This window comes from Puma concolor, chromosome A3 (genome assembly GCF_028749965.1).
Source record: "Puma concolor isolate L17-30 chromosome A3, mPumCon1.1.hap2, whole genome shotgun sequence".
Lineage (NCBI taxonomy): Eukaryota > Metazoa > Chordata > Mammalia > Carnivora > Felidae > Puma > Puma concolor.
This window is the reverse complement of record NC_141669.1, coordinates 36,331,475-36,356,849: the sequence shown is the minus strand read 5'-3', so window position 1 is coordinate 36,356,849 and position 25,375 is coordinate 36,331,475. Positions and strand designations below refer to the sequence as shown.

Here is a 25,375-nt window from a genome sequence, read left to right as displayed (position 1 = left end):
GAGCCGAAGTCAGATGCTCAACCGACTGAGCCACCCAGGCGCCCCAAGATGTCATTCTTTTTGATTGCTGAGTAATACTCCATTGTGTGTGTGTGTGTGTGTGTGTGTGTGTGTGTGTGTATGTGTGTGTATATATATATATATATATATATACATATATATATATATACATATATATATATATATATATATATATATATATATATATATACCACTTCTTTATCCATTCATCCATCGATGGACGTTTGGGCTCTTTCCATACTTTGGCTATTGTCGATAGTGCTGCTATAAACACGGGGTGCATGTGTCCCTGCGAAACAGCACACCTGTATCCCGTGGATAAATGCCTAGTAGTGCAATTGCTGGGTTGTAGGGTAGTTCCATTTTTAGTTTTTTGAGGACCCTCCATACTGTTTTCCAGAGTGGCTGCACCAGCTTGCATTCCCAACTGTTACAAATCTTTTTAATGAAGCTACTACATTGGGCTATTTATGTGAATTTTTAAGTATCATGAGCCATAATGCAGAAGTTAACTCAAACTAAAGACATGAGCTACAAAAAAGCAGATCATACCAAATTATTGTCAAGATATGAAGAACAACAGGGGCGCCTGGGTGGCGCAGTCGGTTAAGCGTCCAACTTCAGCCAGGTCACGATCTCGCGGTCCGTGAGTTCGAGCCCCGTGTCAGGCTCTGGGCTGATGGCTCAGAGCCTGGAGCCTGTTTCCGATTCTGTGTCTCCCTCTCTCTCTGCCCCTCCCCCGTTCATGCTCTGTCTCTCTCTGTCCCAAAAATAAATAAACGTTGAAAAAAAAAATTAAAAAAAAAAAAAAGATATGAAGAACAACAACTCATATAGGTACGGAGTAAATTAGTACAACTTTGGAAAAATAGGCAGTATCTACTAAAGCTGAACATAAAACATGCCCCGTGGCCCAGTACTGTATACTTGTTTGTACTATGTATATACGTATGTAATAGCATTGTTTATAATAGCCCTAAACTGGAAACTACCCACATGTCCAGCCACAGTGGAATGAATGAGTATATTAAGAGTATCACACAATAGGGGCGCCTGGGTGGCGCAGTCGGTTGGGCGTACGACTTCAGCCAGGTCACGATCTCGCGGTCCGTGAGTTCGAGCCCGCGTCGGGCTCTGGGCTGATGGCTCGGAGCCTGGAGCCTGTTTCCGATTCTGTGTCTCCCTCTCTCTCTGCCCCTCCCCCGTTCATGCTCTGTCTCTCTCTGTCCCAAAAATAAATAAAAACGTTGAAGAAAAAAAAATTTATTTAAGAGTATCACACAATAAAATACCAGAGAGCAAAAGAACTGAACAAATTACAACTACACATGATGATACAGATGCATCTCACAAATACCATGTTGAGTGAAAAAAGCCCACCCGGATGCCAGTACACAATGCATGATTACACTGGACAGTTCAAAAGAGGCAAAACAAGTTTTTGTTACAAGTCAGTATAGTGTTTGGACATAGGCAGTGGAGGTGGGTAGGGATTAGGAAGGGAGAACTACCCAGGGTTCTGGTAATGTTCTGCATCCTTATATGGGTGATGTTACATGAAGGTGGGTTCAATGTGAAAATTCAGTGAGGTGGGCACTTGTCATTTCTCTCTAGGTATATTTGAAGAAAAAAGTACACAAATAAGTAGCATAGTAGCTGGACCTGTGGAAACAACTTGTTCGTCGTACAGAAGAGCATTCATTTATATTAGTGAAGTTCATCCTTTGCAAAGTGAGCTCATATCATCATTTTTACTCGGTGTAGTTAGTGCAAAGTTTGGGAACTGGACTTAAAGGATTCAGAACCATCTGGGGAAATGTTATTACAATCTCTCTGAGAGGAGGAGTAAAATGGAGATCATAATATTCGCTCGCGTACCTGCTGTAGGACAGACAAAATCACCATCCTCACAGAACTCAGGATGGACAACGTGATAACGTGCAACACTAAAGTGAAATGAAACCAGCAACGCCCCAAACGGCGAAGAATATAAAACCTGTCCTTTGATGTGACAGTGTAGGTCACATAGGAAAGCTACCCTTGCTGTTAATTTAAGAGTTTATGACGCTTAAATTATACCTTAAGATTAGTTCAGCAAAACTGGTTATGAGAGAACAAATGCCGTTACACCGACACCCCCAACAGCATTGGCGTGGTAACACTGAGGTATTGTGGGACATGTAGTTTCCGACGCCGTGGCGCATTCTCCCCCACCTCCACCCACGTCCTGTGGAACTGGCCGGCAAAAGAGAACTACTGGGCACTGGGCCTGACCTGAGAGCCCAGGACCTGCGGCGCGGAGGGGTGGCTACTGCGACAGGGCACGACCTCCACCTCCCTCCTCCACTCGCCTGCGGGTTCCAGGGCTGAGAGGAGGGCGCGCCGTGATTGCGTCACCGGCCCACCCGCCGCCGTGGTTTCCCTGGCGACCGGGAGGGCGCCCGGAGCAGAGGCGAGGGAGATGCTGGCTAGGCGGCCGCGTAATCCTCTGCAGGCCCTGCAGCGCCGCACTCAGGAACTGAAGCTACAGGTAGCGTCTGGCTGTCCAGCCGGGGGCCTGGGCATCACGAGGCAGCCTGGGTTCTAGTGGCGGGCGAGATCTGGGGTGTACCTTAATCCTGGCAGCCTACCCCAACCCAAGTTGTAGCGCTCCCTCCTCCACCCCAACATCCTGAAGCGAAACCCCGATTCTAACCCCTCTTGCTCCTAGTCCAACCCCCGGAAGCTGAACCTCCCGAAAATCTTGACCATCGACTAAGCGCCTTACCCCTGCCCCTCACATCTCAGTCTCCAGCCTAATAACTCCCTTAACCACTCTCCAACATAGTAACTCCCTTCACCAACCTCGCTTCCAAAGTTAAACTTAACAATAACCATTTCCAACTATCTCTGCGCCCATCGCTTTCCTCCACTCTCCATGCCTCTTTACCTTGAGCCTTTTTCCAGTGGAAGCCGTTTTTGCGTCACATGAACTCAAAACGAAATAGATGTTAAAGAATAGACCTAATATGTAAGGAAAATATTAGGTTCCGACAAATGAGTGAAGAACATGAACTGAAGAAGAAATACAGGGAAGCCATAAACATGAGAGAAGTTAACTTAAAAAAATAACGTAACTGTAAATAAAATATCACAAACATTTTTTAAAAATCACAATAGTCAGTACTGGGGAGGGTGTGATGAAATAGGCACTTATATACACTGCTTTAGAGTATAAAGTACAACATTTCTGGAAAGCAATTTGACAAGATGTGTCAAATATTCATGCGCCTAGGCTGGGAAATTACATTTCCAGGGATTTGCCATACATAATAATAAAAAGATTGGGACAGAAATTGATGTATAAAAGTATCCATCATGGTGTTCCTGGATATCACTTAAATGATCAGTAATAGGGGAATGGGTAAATAACTTATGATGGGATAAAATAGTATGATTAAAATTTTGTTAAAAGATTTTAGTGTGTTAGAATATTTGTGATAAAATGTCAAGTTAGAAAAAATATCAAATATAAAATTGAATATACAGTATTTCAGTAAAATTATTTTAAGTATAATACATATAGAAAAAAGATTGAAGAAAGGCCATCTGGGTGGCTCAGTCAGTTAAGCGTCCTACTCTTGATTTCCGCTCAGGTCATGATCTCATGGTTTGTGAGTTCAAGCCTCACATAGGGCTCTGAGCTGACAGTGCAGAGCCTGCTTGGGATTCTCTCTCTCTTTCTGCCCCTCCCCTGTCTTTGTTTCTCTTCATACTTTTTGATATTTTCATAATTTTTACACCAAATGTGCATAACTTTAAAAAATAAGAAAAAAAGTAAGTAGTAATTAATGGTTTGTTAATTTATTTTCTAAAATTCTTATTTTGCTTTGATAATTTTACTTTTTTTTCATTTGATCTGTTACTGAATATAATTATTTTCTAATCTTTGACAGATAAGAGATTTACTGAGTGCTCATATTTGGTCCAGTTGTGGACTCCCATTTAAAAAGTACAAAAGAGGGGTGCCTGGGTGGCTCAGTTAACCATCTGACTCTTGGTTTGGGGCTCAGGTCATGATCTCACACTTCGTGAGATCAAGCCCCACATGGGGCTCTGCGCTGACAGTGCGAAGCCTGCTTGGGATTCTCTCTCCTTCTGTCTCTGCCCCACCCCTGCTCTCGCTCTCTCGAAATAAATAAATGAGCTTTAAAAAATACAAATTTAAAAAAGGACAAAAGATTTGATGGATATAAGTGACTTTTGGACTTACAGTCATACAATAACAGCAACACGCTCTTCTGGTGGAAATAAAACTTGATGAGGCTTTGACTAAACTGAGCCCTGGCTAGATGCTTACTATGTTTCTATATCCGATTTTAAATTTAGTGAGATCTTGGGAGAACCAGGAAAGTTTCAGAAGTAGATTACAAAAAATTATTACTAAAACAAAGACCAAACAAAACAATTACAAAGATTAGTGACCCTAGAGAAGACTTAGCTCAGGAGTCTTCTGAGCCTGAGTGTCTGGGAAGGACTCTTTGATAGGGAAGATCTGTCTCCACAGAGGACACCTGAAGCAAAACGTGAACTGATTTCCAACTTGATGTCCATGGACAAGTAATCAAGAGCCCATCTGGGTCATGCCTGTTAGCACTGACTCTGTCACCAGCTATGCATTTCGTAACTAACACTCAAATGCAAAATAGGAGGAGGAGAGAAGAAGCTAGTGAATTTGAAGTTCTCTTCTTGCATCCACGTTGCCTTCCCCGCGTCATCTTTAGAAAAGAACCCGAAAGAAATCTGTGCCTCTTTTGTGGGTACATTGGCAAAGGTACACAAGGTGTAAGGTAGAAGAATGAGGATAAGCAAACTTGTGGCATATTCATACAATACTATTGAGCAACAAAGGAATAAACTAATGATACAATATGGCAGTATCTCAAAAACCTGCCGTGTGAAAGGGTGACACAAGAGAATACATCCTTTCTGAGAACTTTCTGGGGTAATGGTAATTTTCTGTGTATTGATAGGGGTTAGAGTTACCTGAGTGTATGTGTTTGCCAAAACTCAGCAAATGTATATTTAAGATTTTATATGTAAGTTTTATACCAAACCTTGAACTCTAGTTAGCGATACCTGTGGTACATCATTTATGAGGCAGTGTATTCATGACTGCAATTTGCTTTCAAATACATTAAAAAATCAGATGGATTGATCAAAAGGTATAGTAAAATATTAATGGTAGAATCTAGGTAGGGGTATATGGGGAGTCACTGTGAAATTTTTTCAACTTCATTATATGTTTAAAAGTGTTCATTGTGAAATCTTGGGAACAAAGAATTAAAATTTTATTTCCTGAGGTCATACAGTATTGAGCAATATAATCTAACAGTCTCTGTTTATTGTAGGTTGATGGCTTGCTTTCTGAGAGTCAGTTGAAAGAAGCTCTAGAAGCCAGTAAAAGGCAAGATATTTACCAAAGGTAAAACCCACTAAATTATATAAGCTTTCTAGAAACCACACTTACATTTCACTGGGCAGGATTTATAGCATAGAAGTTGTTTGACGTGTTCTTTCACTCCTTTATTGTACAATTTCTCAAAAGTCAAAATAATAATGGGAAATATTACTGGGGTCATAACTAATGAAATTTTCCAAAACGTATTTAAAAATATTTCTTGCAAGTATCTGTATCTCCCAGGTGTAGATATTGGAATGGTAAGATTAAATAGAGAATTACACTTGTTAAAAAGCAGCAACTTACATTTATTCTGTACTCTGTACAGACCAAGCAGTGTGGTCCACACTCTAAAACCTTTTTCTTGATTAATTTTCACAATCATACCATGAGATACTTATTAATATAGGTGAGGGTTCACAGGGTTTTGTTCACAGGGTTTGGTTCACAGGGTTTTGTTAATACGTCTGACATTACTTTGCTGTAAGACATTAAAGTGGGCAGGCCGTAAAAATGTTTGAAGACCACTGAGAAATGCAGAATTCACTCAAGTCAGAGAGAAATTCCCTGCAGTCTCAGTGGAGATGCAGGCAACCAAATGAAGAATTAGATCATGGTATAACTTGGATCTAGAAAAACTAACCTAAATCTGAGTAATGGATTAAGTTTGTGACAGCACCTATAAAAACTGCTCGGATTCAAGATAGTGACTGAGGCAGAATTATGGTAGATCCTTGGCCTCCTGTAGCCTCCTCGGACCTGGTCAGAAAATTCTATTAAGGAATCCCACCTTGCTTAGGATAGTGACCTTAACTCCCTTGACATGGGAAAACTGTTCTCTTGGGTGTTTTTTGTTTTATTCTGACTCTTTCTTTTAACCCTGGAGGAATTGAAAATTAAATCAAGTTTAACATTACAAAGACATGATGAACTAGATCAAATTAGACTATTAATACTTTTGTATTCAATTTTAGGACGTCATTAAGATAATGTGTATATTTTGGGTATTTAGAAGTGTGTATAACATTCAAAAGAACATGAAGTTCATTTTATTAGTTTAAAGGATTCATTGAATCATTTGAAAAAGTTTTACTTAATTCAGGCATTCAAAGTTCTTAAAAGCAAAATAAAATGAATTTTAAAATGTTGAAGGGAATTTAATTAACTATATTAATTAAGATTGTTTAGTTCAAATTGAATTAATCAAATAATAAAGAAAAAGTGAAGCTGTTAATACTTGCTTTACTAGATTTTATTTTATTTTTTTAAACTTATATAGTATCTACTTTTTTTTAATGTTTTTTTTAAATTTGTATTTATTTATTTATTCTTGAGAGAGAGAGAAAGACAGAACACGACCAGGGGAGGGGCAGAGCGAGAAAGGGACACAGAATCCGAAGCAGGCTCCAGGCTCTGAGCTCTCAGCACACAGCCTGACGCGGGGCTCAAACCCACAAGCCATGGGTTTGTGACCTGAGATCATGACCTGAGCTGAAGTCGAACGCCTTACCAACTGAGCCACCTGGACACCCCTACTAGATTTTAAAATAGAATAAGATTTATAGGCTGAATTTGAAGTCCCAGGGAAGACTGGGTTTTTTAATTTTATTTTAATAAACTAATAATAATAATTTTTTTTAATGTTTATTTTTGAGAGAGAGACACAGCATGAGTTGGGGAGGGGCAGAGAAAGAAGGAGACATAGAATGTGAAGCAGGCTCCAGGCTGTGAACTGTCAGCACAGAGCCCAAGGTGGGACTGGAACTCATGAACCACTAGATCATGACCTGAGCTGAAGTCGGAGGCTTAACTGACTGAGCCACCCACGTGCCCCAACTGATAATTATTTTTAAACCCAAGTAACTATAAATAGTCTTCTTTGTGTATAAAGAGATCCCTGTCACAATCATTTAAAAATTCACATTGAGAAATATGGCCCTTTGTAGCAACGTGGATGGAACTGGAGAGTGTGATGCTAAGTGAAATAAGCCATACAGAGAAAGACAGATACCATATGGTTTCACTCTTAATGTGGATCCTGAGAAACTTAACAGGAACCCATGGGGGAGGGGAAGGAAAAAAAAAAAAAAAAGAGGTTAGAGTAGGAGAGAGCCAAAGCATAAGAGACTCTTAAAAACTGAGAACAAACTGAGGGCTGATGGGGGGTGGGAGGGAGGGGAGGGTGGGCTATGGGTATTGAGGAGGGCACCTTTTGGGATGAGCACTGGGTGTTGTATGGAAACCAATCTGACAATAAATTTCATATATTGAAAACAAAAAAAATTCACATTGACATTTGTATGTCTGAGAACGTCAGTTAGCCCTTATGTTTGATTAATTGTCTGGTTATAAAATAAAAATCATTTCTTCTTAAACCTTTGAGGACATTGTTGGTTTTCTTTGCATTCAGCGATGTGAATAAGTTTGATGATAGTTCCTTTATTTTTTTTAATGTTTATTTATTTATTTTGACAGAGAGAGAGAGCGTGCACGCTAGCATGGGTGCAGGGGAAGGGCAGAGAGAGGGAGAGAGAGGGAATCCCAAGCAGGCTCTGTGCTATCAGACATGGGGCTTGATCTCACAAACCATGAAATCATGACCTGAGCCGAAATCAAGAGTCAGACGCTTAACTGACTGAGCCACCCAGGGGCCCCATGATGATATTCCTTTATGATTGACCTGTGTGGGGCTTTTCTCTTCCACCTTGGTGCTTTGGAAATTCATCACAACCTATTTAAGCGTTGTTTTTTTATCCTGCTAAACACTTAGTGGGTCTTTTCAACTTGAAACGTCTTGTCTCTCATAAGCTCTGAGAGATTTTCTTTTACTAAAAGATTTTTTTTTTTCTACTTCCGTTTGTTGCTTCCTGAAAAACCTTTGAGTGAGGTATTAAACCTCCTGGACTATTCCTCTTGGTCTCTTATCTCCCCATTAATAGTTTTCATTTCTTTGTCTTTTTGTTTATACCCGGGGATTTCTCTTGTCTTTGGTTCTTCTGGACTCCCAACTACTTATTTATTTATTTAATTTCAGTTAGTCTTAAATTTGACCGTCCATGTTGCTGGTTTTCTTTAATGTATCTGGTGGTCCTTGGGTTATTCATTTTTATTTAAGAAATGAGGGACTAGTGTGATTATTCTAGATGGCAGTCCAGGATTCTTCTACTATTGTATATGTAGGGTCTCTTCCCTGCAGTATTATCCCCTGAATGAGAGTGAAATTCTTTGTACATGGGCAGAGAATTTCAGGGAGCTGGGAACTAACTGTTAAGCTGAGGCGTGTCCGTGCCAGAATAGAGTGGGCTTTAACCCTGGCGTACAGGAAACTTCTTAGGCAGCTGTAGTTCTCCCCAGGCCATTCATTCATTTTGTTTTTTAGAGATGAATCCTCTGGTAAGGAGGGACAGCAGAGGGGGGTGAGATAAGAGAGAGGGGAAGCTAGCTGGCTCAGATTTTCTGTGAACAGACTTTTTAAAAAATCAGACTTCTTATAAAAGGCCTTAACTAAATCTAAACTTAATCAGTATCTTTACTCTCTCCCTAAATAATATAAAGCCCTTAGATTGTCTTAAGACTGATTGCCTTTAGGGGCACCTGGGTGGTTCAGTGGGTTACGTGTCTGACTTCAGCTCCGGTTATGATCTCACCGTCTCATGGTTCGTGAGTTTGAGCCCCACATCAGACTCTGCTGTCAGCACAGAACACGCTTCGGATCCTCTGCCTCTCTCTCTGCCCCTCCCCTTCTCGCTGCCTTCCCCCCACCCCCAAATAAGCATTAAAAAATGATTGGTTGCCTTTATAGCTTAGATGCTATGGATATCATTTGATTAATATGACATAACATAATATAAAATGACATAATATAATTAATATATAAAGCAAATCCCAGCCATTGTGGATGTCTTCATCTGTACAACTTCATAATACATTCCCTTAGACGCACTTTAATTACCCCTCTCTCCCCGATCCTTCCTACCTGCTGACCCAAATCGTGGCATCCTCTCCCTGGCAGATCTTTTTCCTCTTAGGGACCTCTTCCGAGAACGTGCTTCCATCTCTTTTCCGTGCGGCAGAAATTTGTTGAAATGTCTTGTTGACAGGTGGTCTCTCTCTCATTCTCCTACATTCAGGGTTTATTACCTTTTTTTTTTAATTTTTTTTTAACGTTTATTTATTTTTGAGACAGAGAGAGGCAGAGCATGAACGAGGGAGGGTCAGAGAGAGGGAGACACAGAATCTGAAACAGGCTCCAGGCTCTGAGCCGTCAGCACAGAGCCCGACGCGGGGCTTGAACTCACGGACCGCGAGATCATGACCTGAACCGAAGTCGGCTGCTTAACCGACTGAGCCACCCAGGCGCCCTGGGTTTATTACCTTTTAAAATGTTTCATCAGTTTTGGTGGGGCTTCAGGAGGTGGTGAAGAGAAATTTTTGAATCTAGGTCTCAGGATCCTTTTAGTCTGAGTAACAGGGTGCCTGTTAAAACTAGGGGCTCTACTGTCAATCTCATTACACAAAAAGTCTGGAAGTAGGTTCCCCGACGGTGGATGAGTGGCTCGTGAGGTCCTCAAGGCCCAGCTTTTGCTCTCATTGTGCTCTGTCATCCTCATCTAGTCGGCGATGGCTCCCTTCACCTTTACAGAGTCCCCAAGCATCAGCATCTAAAAACAGAAAGGGTGAAGGATTCTTTACGTGCTGCACCAGGGAGGATAAAATGGGAGACAGCGCCCAACATACTTCTTTCATGTGTTGTCGGCCAGCGCTGGGCCACACACCCACCCCACCCATGATGGGTCCTGAGCACTTGGGTGTCAGTGTGGGACCGACCCCGCCAGCGTAGACCCCGATGGGGTAAGTAACTAACAGGGTCAACCGCAGTTTGATATTTTCACTTCTAGTTTCTGCCTCCTTCACAAAGGATATTTGTCCCCTTTTTTCTGCTTATTTCATGTCATTAGCTTCTGTGAGAAAAAAACAATTACTCAAAGCACATAAAAAATATTGGCACTTGTAGGTTATTGTTTGAGAAAGCATTTGAATTTCGATAACCCTCGCTATTAGATGTAGCCCATTTTCAGTCATTTTTATCCTTCTTATTTGGGTCTAAGACTTAAGCCAGATTACATGAGCCGTCTGTGAAATAATCAAAACAGCGTACCCGTCTGCATAGGCGACGCTCAAAAGGGGAATGTGCCGTGGTGGGACGAGGCCAGCTCTAGAATCCTAAGCTCTGCCCCCGCGTGTTACTCTACCACTGACTAGCTGTGGCCACCCCTTAGAACCTCACTTCCTTCCGCCGGAGTGAGAGCTGGTACGAGGCTCAAAGGAGGTGGTGCTCTTGTGAAGTGCCTGGCACCGTGCATGGTGTGCAGTAAAACTTGGATATTATCGCCATTACTCATGTCTTCTCGGCTAGGCCCTCAGTTCATGGGACTTCAGAGCTGAAGAAGCAGTTTGAAGTCCAGTGCTTTCCTCATTTTAGAGATAGGAAACCGAAGCTCAGAGTCACATAAGCTTTCTGAGCCTTGGCTGTCACACCTGTGTACCTTAGAGCACATATCACCCAAGCCGGTGGGTAGGAAGGCAGTTACAGGTGAATTTTTTAACATCATTCATATAATAGCTAATCACCTTGCCCACTTAAAGACTTATGTATGATTCCATGAAATAACTTTCTAGTCTGACAATAGAAAAATTCATACTTCTTTCCTTTCTTTTTGAAAATTTAGGTGTATCCAATTAAAACAGGCGATAGATGAAAATAAAGATGCTCTTCAAAAATTGAACAAAGTAAGTGTTACGGTTTATAATATTACCAAAAAAAAAAAAAAACCCAACCCTGTTTTTGTCCTGATGTTTTCGTGAAGTGGGAATTCATTAGAGTGGTTAAGTTCCTGGGTTTGCTTTAGCGGTGGTGAAATCTACCTGCGGCCGGTGCTGACTCGCCCTGCCGGCATGCTGAGGGTGTGCTTTGGAGCAGAAAAGCCAGGGCTCCAAATGCTGAGGAGAGTTCAGCTTTGGTGAACTTACCCAGCACTGAGGACTCAGAAGATCGAGGAAGAAGTTATCTTTATTTTTGCATTGTGTAAGTTTTATGTTTTACAGGCTAGAGTTGTTTTTTTGTTTTTGTTTATTTTATTTTACTTCATTTCGTTTCGTTTTATTTTATTTTTTATTTTTTTAATTTACATCCAAGTTAGTTAGCATATCGTGCGACAGTGATTTCAGGAGTAGATTCCTTAACGCCCCTTCCCCATTTAGCCCATCCCCCCTCCCGCCACCCCTCCAGCAACCCTCTGTCTGTTCTCCGTATTTAAGAGTCTCTTATGTTTTATCCCCCTCCCTGTTTCTATATTCTTTTTGCTTCCCTTCCCTTGTAGAGTTGTTTTAATTTTAATTACACTGTGGGGAGAGTACATAATCTGGCCCGGAGCGTAAGTGCTAAAGAAGCTTCTTGCATCACACGGCAGCTCTAATGTCGGTGACTCTGCAGAAATAGGAGGAACTAGAATTTACTCTTGGAAGTCCCTTCAGGGTTTTTTCTTTTAGTATGAGCCTGAGCTTCATTCAGCTTAGTGTCCAGGGCCAGAGTCTCACAGAGCATATAAAGTGGAGGGCATCTAAAAGTCATCTCCCTGCTTGTGTATGAATCTCCTTTACTGCATCTGAGCATTTCTTCTGAAATTCTCCAGTGACATAACACTCTTGAATTTAGAAGTCAAGCTGACCCTAAATTTAAAAATCTAAGTATCCTGTTTCACAAGTGAGGAAACTGAGGCTCCCAAAAGTGAAGCAGCTTTCTCAGTGTCTCACTGCCAGTCAGTTTCCGAACTTGGGATTGGCATATGTCTTTTTGACTCCAAAGCCTATCTTCTGTCTGGAACCTAGCTCTTACTGACCATAGAGGGTAGCAAGCAAGAAAACAACAAAAACAAACTTTCTAGCTAGCAAGAAAACAACAAAAAACCAAGGAGTATCATTTTGTTTCTTCATTTGGGTTACATTTCAACATAATAATCTACATTTCTTTTAATATTATTCTAAGGTAGGCCTAGTCTCGTGTTAACATTTACTTTGTCTTCTAGAACTTACTGGAGTGTTTTTTTTCCTTCTAAAATAAATAGAATAGGAAATTGAAAGAAATTTTTCAGTGAAATAAACTTATATTCTCTCATAGGCTGATGAACCTGCACCTATTGGGAACTACAATCAGAAAAAAGAGGATGAACATAGTCTTTTGGATAAGCTTACCCACCAACTGCAGGAGCTTGCTGTGTCCATAAGTAGAGAAAATATAACTGAGTATGCCTCTTTCCTTACTTTCTTTCTCTCAGGCATTATATCACCAACAGTTTTAATGTCTGACTCAGAATAAAGACCTATTAAGAGTATACATATAGGGGCGCCTGGGTGGCGCAGTCGGTTAAGCATCCGACTTCAGCCAGGTCACGATCTCGCGGTCCGGGAGTTCGAGCCCCGCGTCAGGCTCTGGGCTGATGGCTCAGAGCCTGGAGCCTGTTTCCGATTCTGTGTCTCCCTCTCTCTCTGCCCCTCCCCCGTTCATGCTCTGTCTCTCTCTGTCCCAAAAATAAATAAACGTTGAAAAAAAAAAAAAAGAGTATACATATAAATGAATGGTGATAACAAGTATAATCAGTTGACATGTATTTCTTGTGTATAGGAGAAAGTCTTAGATCCCATAAAAGATGTAAAGAAGTAGAAGTCAGTCAATTTAGTTAGGGAGACAAAAGAGAGATCCGAAGAGCTAAGTAAACAAATGTTAGAAAATAAGGATGATGCTTTAATGTCAGTGTTGATATGTAAAAAGAAATTATTTGGATTATTTGCATATTTCCTTCCTTCATAAACTTAAAATATTAGAGGTAGAAACATACATTGCTTTTCTGCCTTAGTAGATGTTAATAACAGCTTTTACAAAGCAGAAAGAAAATTGATGGTATAAACAAACCAACCCAGTTTGCGGAAAGGAAGAAGGAAAACAATTAACTATTTAGACTCTTCATGTGCCGCTCCCATACTTTTACACTATATCCTGGGGGAAATGCTGAAGGATGTAGATACAAGGATTCTAGAATTTCCACTGATTTCTAGTACTGAGAATGACAAAGTAGCTGGTTTTGGACTTAACCTTCCTACCGTAAACAACTATAAAATCTGGACAAAATCTACAAAAACAGCTGATGTCCTTAATACAGGGAAGCACAAGAAGTGAGTCCTACATTTACCCAGACCCTCTCCCTGAGAAAACTTATGGGCTGTGGTGCAGGAAGGTAGAGCCTAAACAGAAAACACCAGTGTCACTGAGCTCAGGAGGCAGAGGTCAAATTTTGGAGTTGCCAAGGCCAGTGGGACTTGTAGGAAGAGAGGAGGGTGTTGCAAGAGACAACTATAGAAATCTGAATGGAATCCTGGCCTACACAGAGCATGATTCCAGAAGCATTGGCAAAAAATACCTGCTAGGAGACTGAGAGCTTAAAAGATTCTGGAAGTCAAACGGTCTTGGAAAAATGTTGGAGTTTGTACCTTGCTAGAGTAAAGAGATACTGGTGAATGCTTCAGGCATTTAGTAGAGATCACAGAAGGCCCATGCTCTAGGAGTAAGGAAAACGCCCTAATACTAAGAACTGTGATTTGAAATAAAGACAAAACTGAAGTAGATCTCGAGGCTGAAAGCCAGACCTTAACAGGAACATGATAATTTAAGTGTGTAACAGCACAAAATTCAACACTCTATAAAGGAAGATGACATAATCCGAAGTCTCAAACTGTCTCATCCGCAATGTCCACTAATAAGAAACAAAACAAAACCAAAAGCAGACCTAGATCTGACTAGATAATATAGTTAGCTGATAAGGACTTCTAAATAATGATTAATATGTTAAAAATAGAAGAAAATAAGGATGAAATAGAAAGAGGCAGAGTATTTTAAGAAAATTCAAATGTAGGAAATAAATGAACATTATACAACTGTAAAATGTCTAGTGAAATAGTGGCTGAGAAATTTCTCAGTCTGATTAAATACAGATTCAAAAAGGTGGAAAATGTCTTATAATAAAGAGACAAAATAATCAGTAGAAGCTCAGATGACCCAAATGCAAAAATTAACAAATAAGAACTCTAAAACAACTATTTTCAATTAGTTAAAGAATTTGCTAGAAAAGATGGATAGCTTGGATGGATAGGGAGGAATCAAGCAGAGAAATGGCAACTAACAGAGACCAAATGGAAATTCTGAAACTAAAATTTATAAAATATGAAATGAAAAAAAAATTACTGAATGGTTTAACAGAAAATTGGATACAACAGAGGAAAAGATCAATGAACCCAAAGAGAAAAAAAACTTTCAAATATGCACAAAAAGAAAAAAGAAATGCAAAGAACAGAATAGAACGTATAAGGGATATGGGACATGCACTTATTTCCAAATATGGGCAAGATCTTCTATATGTAGAAGTTATGTTGATCCGTTCTTATACATTACTTCAAGTAATCCCTATCTCTGAATTATTTTTCACAGAATTGGGGCACCTCCTGAAAGAGAGGAAGATGACAATTCTGCTGAAGAAGATGAAGAAGCTGAAGAAGAGGATGACGATGAAGAAGAAGAAAGTGAAGAAACTGGGGACGAAGAAGAAACAGAAGAGGAAGAGAAACAGGAACATGAATCCCAGCAACAGGCCACAAGCAAAGAATACATTGCTATTGGAGATTTTACTGCTCAGCAAGCTGGGGACCTTACATTTAAGGTAGAAACAAGAGTAGAACCTAACCTAAGGATAGTTATGCATACCTAACAGAATAAGAAAACTTTATATATCTATATTACATATTCCTGGTATCGTTTTTAAAGACTGAATCTATTTTAATAAAATAAATATAACTTATGATTTACAGGCAGTAGTCATGTGAGATTATGTTGTCAATGTTACTTGGTAGCAAAATAGTAAAATTAAATGCTATTCTGTTTTTGAAAGTAGTTTCAATGTGGATAATTCCTGAGTTAGGGGTAAATTTTAATTTAGCATTTTTTACTTGTTTTGATTTAAGAAGGGAGAAATTCTCCTTGTAATTGAAAAAAAACCTGATGGTTGGTGGATAGCTAAGAATACCAAAGGAAACAAAGGTCTCATTCCCAGAACCTACTTGGAGGTTAGTCTTTTTTGTTTATTCTTCCTTTTTTCAAAACTTTTCTTGCATTTTTAATAAAATGTTAAGCTCTATTCTTTGATCAGTTGACCAGTGAATGAGTTGATACGGAATTTACTTTAATTTTAGAGGGACAGGGACTGGGAAAATCTTGTTTTAACAGTCATCGGGACCTGTGAAGTGCCGTTGTGCAGGTAAGGCCTAGGTTATGACACAATGAAAGTGCTTTGTGGATTAATGCTGATCATAAAAATTAATAGGAGCTTATTGTTTGTTGTCAAACGAAACCACAGTTAACTTTGGGTTAACTTCCGCTAATATATGATCCCTTACTAGGAGGTAAACATACTATACATGCATGCTTGCAACCTATTTCTTTCTTTTTTTTTTTTAATTTTTTTTTAACGTTTTTATTTATTTTTGAGACAGAGCATGAACGGGGGAGGGGCAGAGAGAGAGGGAGACACAGAATCGGAAACAGGCTCCAGGCTCCGAGCCATCAGCCCAGAGCCTGACGCGGGGCTCGAACTCACAGACCGCGAGATCGTGACCTGGCTGAAGTCGGACGCTTAACCGACTGCGCCACCCAGGCGCCCCGCAACCTATTTCTTTTTAATGTTTCACTATATAGCATGGTCATTTTCTTTGCCAATATATATAGATATGTGTTTGGATCAGTGCTGTCCAATGGAAAAATAATGCAAACTAGAAATGCAGTTTTAAGATTTTTCATGACCGCACTGAGATGCCTTTGTTTTCTGACGCCATTTCTAACACTAATAGTGTGATTTTTCTCTAACACCAAATATGTGTTGTTTTTCCACGCTAGTTCTCTGAAACCAACCAGGTGTCCAAACAATTCAATTCAATTCTGACACTAACTCCTGGAGTTAGCACAGACCCCTCAAGTTAAGGGCTCACCCCACATGCTGCCCTAATTCAGATGCCAGTCACAAGTCCCAGGGGCCTGTACTTCTGAGCGACCAGCTGTAAATTCAGTTCCCATACACACTTCCTCAGGTTTGATAATTTGCTAGAGGGACTCACAGAACTCAGGAAAACACCTTCCTTGTGTTTACCAGTTTATTATAAAGGCTACAGCTCAGGAACAGCCAAATGGAAGGGGCGGATAGGCAAGGTATTGGGACATGGGGAGAGTGGGACCTGGATCTTCCTACCCGTACCCTCTCTGGTCTGGGCACCACCCCCCTCCAGACTTCCCATGCCCACTAGTACAACACTTCAAAGTGGTCACCGACCTGGAAGGCTCCCTAAACCCTGTCTTTTCGGGGTTCTTATGGAAGTTTTATTATATAGCCATGATTGATTAAATGGCCATTAGTGATAGAATTCAGTTTCCTGCTCCTTTATCCTCCCCGACGGTGAGAGGGCTGGTGGGATGGTGCCCTGAAAGTTCCAACCTTCTAATCACATGATTGGTTCTTCTGGCACCCTGCCCCCCACCCCACCCACCCCACCGCATTACCTCAAGAATAAACTCAAGTCTGATTGAAAGGGACTTATGAGGAATAACATAAGACATTCCTGTCACTCAGGAAATTCCAAGAGTTTTAGGAACTCTTGCCAAGAACTGGGAATAAAGACCAAATATATATATATTTTTTTTCTTTTTAATATTTCATTGTATATATATCATATATGTATATTTATTATATGACATGCATTTAAAAAAAGGAAAAAAGGAAGTACCTAAAAAAGGTGGCTCAGTCAGTTAAGCCTCTGACTCTTGATTTCAGCTCAGGTTGTGAGATTGAGCCCCATGTTGGTCTCTGTGCTGACAGCACAGAGAAGCCTTATTGGGATCCTCTCTCTCCCTCTCTCCCTGCCTCTCCCTCCCCCCACTCTCTCTCTCTCTCAAATAAATAAACATTAAAAAAGAAAAAGAAACAGGTGATTTTTAATAGCATATTTATATTATCCAATATATCAAAATATTATCATTTCAACCTATAATCAATATTAAAAAATCTTTCCTTTTTTTTTTTTTCATACCAAGTCTTCAAATTCCAGTATGTGTTTTACACCTAAACAGCACATCTCCGTGTGAACTGGTCACACTTCAAGTGTCAGTAGTCCCACATGGCAATGGCTGCTGTATTGCACGGTTCAAGTTAAATAATCTTTTCAATGGTAGCATAGTATTGCAATTTCAGGTAGATGTACATGTTGTTTCCAACCTATAAGAACTATGTTGCACGGAGCTGTGATTAGCTTCCACTATGAGATACAAAAGACCCCCCAAATAGTGGCTTAAATAAGGTAGAAGCATATTTCTCTTACGCGTGGAAGAAGTGTGGAGGCCAGCAATCAAAGGATATTGAACACCCCATCTAATGTTTCGCTCTGTACTTAAGTGGGAGGCAGCCCTTCCAAGGGTTATCTCGTTAGTTTAAGTTGGCTGCTAGATCTTTTAATGATTCCAGGAAGCGAAAGAAGAAAGGGGAATAAGAGGTCAAAAGGCATGAGCTGCTATCTTTTTAAGACGATTTCCTGGAATTTACACAAAAAAACTTCCAGTGATATCTCCTTGATCAGAATGGAGTCTCCTGGTAACACTCAGCTGCAAGCAGGGTTTGGAATACGTAGACTTCTAGCTGGCTCATTGCTAAAATCAGGGATTCTGTTACAAAAGAAATGGTGGACAGTAGGTACCAGCCTATGTGGTGATCAATCTACACAGACGTCTTTGTAGGTTCATCTGATTTATCCCCTTCAGATAAATTCCTAGGTGTTCATTGCTGGTGCAAAAGGTCTACGCCTTTATATTTTGATTTAATGTGCCAGTTTGCCCTTCAGAAAAGTTCTGCCTCTTTGTACTCCTGTCCCCAGCCTCTGAGAGTACTTGTTTCCCTACGCATGTGCCTGTGATGGCTGCCTGCCCCCAGTCTTTACGCCATGGTGGCAAGGCAAAAAGAAGCTCGTTGTTGGTTTTTATTTGCATTCATTGTACTGCCAGTGAGGTTGAGCATCATTTACTATGCTTTCTGGCCATCTCTACTTTTACTTTGTAAATTGCCTTTTTTTAGTTCTTTTGGCCGTTCTTCTAAGATTTTAAAAAATCATGATTTATAAGAGTTTTGTAATATGTTCAGAATAAGGGTATTAACCCTTGGAAATCTGTAGTAGAGATTTTCTTTGGTGACCTTCAACCATGTTTATCCTTTATGTTGCTAAGTCTGTCAGTATTTCCATGTCATTTATGATTTTTGGAGTTGGTATTGTAATTGGAAAGGACTTCCCCATCTCAAGATTATTTTCTTCTTTTATAGTTCTTTTATTTCTATCTTCTTTGTTTCCATTGGAATAATTTCCATCTGGAATTTATTTTGACTAAACTTGCTCTCTACCTCTATCCTTGTAATTTTTTCAACTAGCAAAGCTATCAACAATGTGTTGAAATAGTTTTCCCACTGATTTCTTATTATACCCACCGTGTACATTCCTGTCAATAGTTGAGCCTTTCTGAAAGTCTTTTATTGGTTGATTTTTGCATTAGATAAAAAGCGCTTGATATTTCAATAATTTTTCAGCCCTATAATAAAGAAGAAGGCCAAGACTCAAGTGAAGAAGGCAGCGAAGAAGACACAGAGGTGGGGGACCAAACAGCAGAAGGGGCAGAAGTTAAACAAAGGTAAAAGGTGGGAAAGGATATCAAAGTGAGTTTAAGGAACTTTTTATTTTTACTATTGTAAATAGTTCAAGAATCTCTTGAAATGGAGATAACTTGCATTTTGAGAACTGGGCTTTTCATATTATTGTTTGGTTCAGTACTACTGTAATTTTGTGATTTTTTTAGTGCATGATATTTTTCTATCTCGGTTTCTTTTAGAGACTTCTAAGTTCTTAGAACTTACTGACAATTAAATATTTTGTTCTTTGATTAATGATGCTAATTGCGTAAATAGTCGTGGGCTGTCTGTGCATTCACCTTGCTTTTTTTTTCTCCCCCAGAACTGATTCTCGTTGGAATGCTGTCCGAAAAGCTATCTCGGAGGTTGGTATTGCCTGTCCTGTTAAACGATGTCTTGTTTTGTTACCTAATAGTTCTGATAGAGTTCAGATTCAAAACAGGATGGAGACTTTGGAAGATAGCTTTGGATCTTAAACAGGGTACAGGGCACGAAATGTACAGAGCATAAAACATACGGTTCATGTAATGTTTCTCATTAGGCCTCTTCTGTAAGAAGAGTAGAATTGAGGGCTTGCAACTATTTCTTATTGATTCTGCCTGAGTTTTCTATCATTTGGGTAAAGATATTAAATTCCAGTAGATATGAAAAATTCTAAAAAGCTCAAAAAAGTGAGAAATTATCCATATTCCTATCATTTAAAAGTTTGGGTTAAAAAAAATTTTTTTTTAATGTTTTATTTCTTTTTGACAGAGAGGGAGAGACAGAGCATGAGCAGGGGAGGGTCAGAGAGAGAGGGACACACAGAATCGGAAGCAGGCTCCAGGCTCTGAGCTGTCAGCCCAGAGCTCAACGCGGGGCTCGAACCCAGAGGGCGAGATCATGACCTCAGCCGAAGTCGGAGGCTCAACCAACTGAGCCACCCAGGCGTCCCTTAAAAGTTTTTTTTTAAGTTTATTTATTTTGATAGAGAGCATGATCAGGGTAGGGGCAGAGAGAGAGGAGGGGGAGAGAATCCCAAACAGGCTCTAGGCTGTCAGATGCAGGGCTCAAACTCACAAACCACGAGATCATGACCTGAGCCGAGATCAAGAGTCGGACACTCAACTGACTGATCCAGCCAGGTGCCCCCCTGCCCATTCCTATCATTTTAAAAAGTTACATAACCAAGTGAAAATACACTCCTTTCCTCCCAGAAGGAATCGCCATTAATAGTTTAGTAAATATCCTTTCTGACCTTTTACACCACGTATCACTTCCATGGACATACTCGTGTACGTATGTGTGTGCGTACACATATACAAAAAAAAGACATGAATTCTTCAGTGCATATCAGTTTATGACGTTAACTCACCTGTTACATGGCAGCACACTGTAGAGCAGGACAGGAGGAGGGACATTTTGATGAAAGATGTATAGGAAACAGCTGGTCTGGAGCCCAGAGCTGGGCACTGCGTAGGGCTTAGGTCCTTGGGAGAGGCCAGGATTCGATGATGGCATCCTCGGGAATTTGGGGCTAAGTTGCTGTATTTGTCTACTGAAGTCTGCATGTTTGTGTTTTCCTACTTTGGGTTGTAGTTGCTATAGCAATAAGAGAAAGTATTATAGAGGTGAGGAGACACAAACGAAAACAAGCAACTGATTTTGGTTTTTACTGTCTCCAGCAGATAAACACTATTGATGTGCTAACCACAATGGGAGCTATTCCTTCAGGGTTCAGGCCTTCCATGCTCTTCCAGCTTCTGGAGGAAGGTAACGCGCATCTGTGAGCCACCACAAATTTGTAGTTAAGCAGTCAGGCTTTGGGATTAATTTTCTGGTTTTAGCCAAAACGAGTTGTTTAAAAGGATGTTGAATATCACATCTCTTTGGTGCTCATCTTTTCCTTCATCTTTCCTGTGACAGTGGAGGAAGGATCCCCGACCCTGTCAGCCGCCAGCCTGTGTGCTCTGGGTTTTAGTCCCTTCGCTTTATTTCAAAAACAATGATTCTTAATTGTTAGCCCTTTCGTGTATCTGCAGCCCGCCGCCCTTCCCCACACTGGCTTCTTCCCTCGTCATAGTACCAACACACCTGATACCTGCACCTTTTAAGAAAACCAGCCCTTCTCACCCTCCCTCATTCTAGCCAAAGCCTCCCTTTCTCTCCATTTCTTCACAGAAAGACTTTTCTGAAGAGCTATTATCCATTTGCCTTTCCATTTTCTTACTCGTTCTTGGATTTCTCTGTACTTGACAACATTTGCCCGTAAGCTCGGTAAAGAGAAATAACGTTGGGGAGGATCTCCTGTGTAGCCTGAAGTGTTGTGTTATCTGTGCAAGGGCTGCTTTGAGTTCCGCTGCTGCAAGGCTCGTAGCCCTCCCTGAATGCGCAACTCCTTCCCATCCTTTGCATCCATCCCAGGGGCAACTCCACCTTCCTGGAGAGGTCTCCTTTGACCAATGTCGGTGCCCCCTACACCCTTCCACTTGAGCACGCTTTATGGACCTACGTTAATTTATAATTATTTTACTTAACCTCTTCTACTTATTTTGTGTTTATTATTTCCCCCACTCAACTGTAAACTAATGAGGGCAGGGGCTGTGTTTCTGTGACTCACATACTCTGTGAGTATTTGCAGGTCTTAGCAGAGTGCCTGGCACACAGTGGGAACTCAGAAATGATTTCTCAAATGAATAAATGATTTTATAATCAGTATTCTTCACAACTAATGTATGGGAGAACACTATAAAAATGATTTTGTCTTAAGAAACGAAATTAATGATCATATATTTTTCTAAAAGGTATTCACAGATTTTCTGCATTTTACAAAAACATTTGAATGGATCATCTTCATGACAGGGCATGTTACTGGCCTAAAAGTTTTTGTTTTGTTTTGTTTTTTTCTGAAGCTCTCCTTTTTAACCAGCTATATTGCAGAGATGTACTCTAGTAACAGGAGTTTTTCTTTTTTTATTTATTTAAATTGTAGTTAACATGCAGTACAATATTGGTTTCAGGAGTAGAATTTAGTGATTCATCACTTACATAAAACACCCAGTGCTCACCACAAGTGCCCTTCTTAATACACGTCACCTATCTAGCCCATCTCCCCTAACCCACTAAGATCTTTCTTAAAACTGCTTTAAGATCAGCCCTTATGTGCTTCTATATTTTCTACTGTTGTTTTTACACACAAATAAATCCCCATCGGCATATATGCCTTAGAAAGCAAGTTCCAGTAGGTAGCTTGGCATTTTGGATGTCTGTTTCCTAAATTTGTGGCATAGCATTATAGATTTTTGGCTTAGGATTTCATTCCTTTCTTTGTAAGAAAATAAAGGAAAACTTGGTTTTGCAGGGAATCAATTTCAAGCAAGTTACTTCTTACAGCCAGAGCTCACTCCTTCACAGCTGGCCTTCAGAGATCTAATGTGGGATGCTAAAGCAGGCACAGTGAGTATGGTCGCTATCAATAAAATTACACCTTTCCAGATTTTATCATGGTTGCAAGTATATGAATAACATGTAAATTGATTAATGCATTATTGAAAATAAAAAAATTGTTTCTGTATTTTAATTTTTAAACAGTGATAACTTCATTGCTAAGACAAAACTTGGATTTGTTATCTTGACTTTATTTTATTTATTTTCTCTGTTGCTCTCTTCTGCCATTGTTACAAAGGAAATAATACTAGGTATCTCTCTGAATCATTCTTTGCCTCAATTTCTTCATTAGAAAATTAGAAAATTCCCAATTAGAAAAGGGAATGCTAATAATAATAGTTCAAACATAGGGTTACTGAATTACATTATATGTGTGAAGGGCTTAGAATAGTGCCTGGCACATGATAACTCAGTAAGTGTTGGATTAACTTGGAATGAGGAAGTTCAAAGTCTTTTATGATTATACTTGTTTTGGGGAGAGCTTGGAGTAAAGGATTCCCGGTATTCTGAGTATTCGAAGTGGGAAATAGTCTTTATATTTAATTCTAGCCTCCTCCCTTTTAGCAGAGTTGAACCACATTAGAGCACATCACCCCCCTTTCCGTTGACCTTCTGCCCTCTCTCCCTCCCTTTTTCAGAGCCTCAAGGGAAAAATAAGAGGACCCAGCATGGTTAGGTTTTGCGGGGAGAGTGGTGTAGAATTTTCTCCTCTCAACCTGAACTTTGCCTGGAACCTCCTTAGTATATAAAGTGTCTTTTATTTCAAGTCAATAATAATGTTGCATTTGGTCTGTTTAGTGTACTAGAACCTGCATGAAGGGCATTTAATTTTATGAACTTGTACCCAGAGAACTAAATATTCAGCTTTTATTTCTTTTTTTTTTATTAAAAAAAATTTTTTTTAACGTTTATTTATTATTGAGAGACAGAGAGACACAGAGCATGAGCAGGGGAGGGGTAGAGAGAGCGGGAGACACAGAATCTGAAGCAGGCTTCGGGCTCCGAGTTGTCAGCACAGAGCCGACGCAGGGCTCAAAGTCACCAACTGCAAGATCATGACCTGAGCCAAAGTCGGTCGCCTAACCAACTGAACCACCCAGGTGCCCCTTCAGCTCTTATTTCTTAAATTGAAAATGTGACAAGCTGTTAGATATTGCCTTATTTTTTCAATGATATAAGTTATTCAATGATATAAGTTATGAGGGGCTCCTGGGTGGCTCAGTCGGTTAAGCGTCTGACTTCGCATCAGGTCATGATCTCACAGTTCATGAGTTCGAGCCCCGTGTCCAGCTCTGTGCTGACAGCTCAGAGCCTGGAGCCTGTTTCAGATTCTGTGTCTCCCTCTCTCTCTCTCTGCCCCTTCCTCACTTGCACTCTGTTTCTCTATCTCTCCCTAAAACAAATAAACATTAAAAAAAAATGTTACTTAAATGGAAAGGCTCATGACCATCAAGCAGAATGTTAAGAATCAAAGATGTCTTTAAATAAGAAACCAGAGTGGCGATTTATTTATTGACATTCTGAACTATACTTGTGAAGTAGAACTGAATAATCATATCCAATGGTCGGTGCATTCTATCAAAGCATCTGTATAAGAAGCCAAGAAGCAATGTAGGTAAATGCTTGGAATTAAAACAAGGAGGAGCCAGCCGGATATTAATGTCAGGTGTCATTGGTTGCTATGCTGTGGTGACCTTCTATACTTACCTATGTTATATAGGAATGAATTGTAAGAATGAACCTGGAATGCAGTGATTCCATGATCAGGTCATACGTTTTACCTAGTTGTACTATTTTTTCATTATGATTTTTATGCATTTACCCCCCGCCAAATGCAAATGTTTCAAATAGAAAGATTTATGGAAATTTTACCAAAGGTTTTTATTTAAGTGGAGTGGACTATTGAAACCTTCCTTGTGTGCATATGTTTATGTGTAAATTTTTTTCTTTCATCCTTTTTTATTCTATGTGCATTTAAAGTATTTATTAAAAATGCTTTGAAAATGAACTTGTCTTATAAGTCATAAAGTAAGCCTTGTTTTTATAACCATTTTTTTTTCTCAGATTAAGTCAATACCAAGTCGTGTTTCATTCATTCTGACCCTCTGGAGCTGTAAAATGATTCCTCTTCCAGGAACAAGCATCCAGGTGCTCAGTAGACATGTTAGCCTCTGTCTGTTTGATGGAAATAAGGTGAGCTTACTGCGGAGTAAAACAGATCAATCAGGATAGGAGAATACTTTGTTAATGCTGCATATTAAACAGGTACTGCATTGAGTTTGTCTTTCTGTTTGTCTCTCTTTCAATTTCTCTCTCTCTCTCTCTGTATGTTTATGTGTACATATAAAATAATATGTGGTGGAGTGCAAACTGTAAGGCTCTGATGGCATAGGTTTAATTCCTGGCTCTTTCAGTTGCCAAGTGTATGATGTTGGTGTATATGTCCCAGTTAACTCCTCTGAGCCCTAGATTTCTCACTTACAAAAAAAGGTACTGATGCCTGTCTTCTAGTATCGTATATAGTTCAGGTCTTGAGTGTACAGAGTAGTTTATTTTTTACAAATGTACACCTGTATAATCAACATCCAGATCAAGACATGGATCATCACCAGCACCTTACAAAGTTTGCTTGTGTCCTTTTTCGTGACTCTTGCAAAATTAATTGATTTGT

General features: G+C 39.9%; 1 protein-coding gene across 4 annotated transcripts in view; it reads left to right on the top strand.

The window, feature by feature from the left end:
* Positions 1 to 2,270: 2,270 nt before the first annotated feature.
* The window catches only part of NPHP1 (nephrocystin 1), a 60,140-nt gene continuing 37,035 nt past the window's right edge, over positions 2,271 to 25,375 (top strand). Inside the window, exons 1-11 of one of the 4 annotated variants that reach the window (XM_086700536.1) lie at positions 2,271 to 2,551; positions 5,412 to 5,485; positions 11,191 to 11,251; positions 12,639 to 12,763; positions 15,000 to 15,228; positions 15,530 to 15,631; positions 19,180 to 19,280; positions 19,601 to 19,643; positions 20,943 to 21,030; positions 22,619 to 22,713; positions 24,769 to 24,897. In XM_086700536.1, the coding sequence (XP_086556662.1) occupies positions 2,483 to 2,551; positions 5,412 to 5,485; positions 11,191 to 11,251; positions 12,639 to 12,763; positions 15,000 to 15,228; positions 15,530 to 15,631; positions 19,180 to 19,280; positions 19,601 to 19,643; positions 20,943 to 21,030; positions 22,619 to 22,713; positions 24,769 to 24,897 (1,116 nt within the window). In that variant the 5' untranslated portion in view covers positions 2,271 to 2,482. The remainder of the gene's footprint in view (positions 2,552 to 5,411; positions 5,486 to 11,190; positions 11,252 to 12,638; positions 12,764 to 14,999; positions 15,229 to 15,529; positions 15,632 to 19,179; positions 19,281 to 19,600; positions 19,644 to 20,942; positions 21,031 to 22,618; positions 22,714 to 24,768; positions 24,898 to 25,375) is intronic. The other 3 variants (XM_086700534.1, XM_025927259.2, XM_086700535.1) reach the window with 3 other exon arrangements.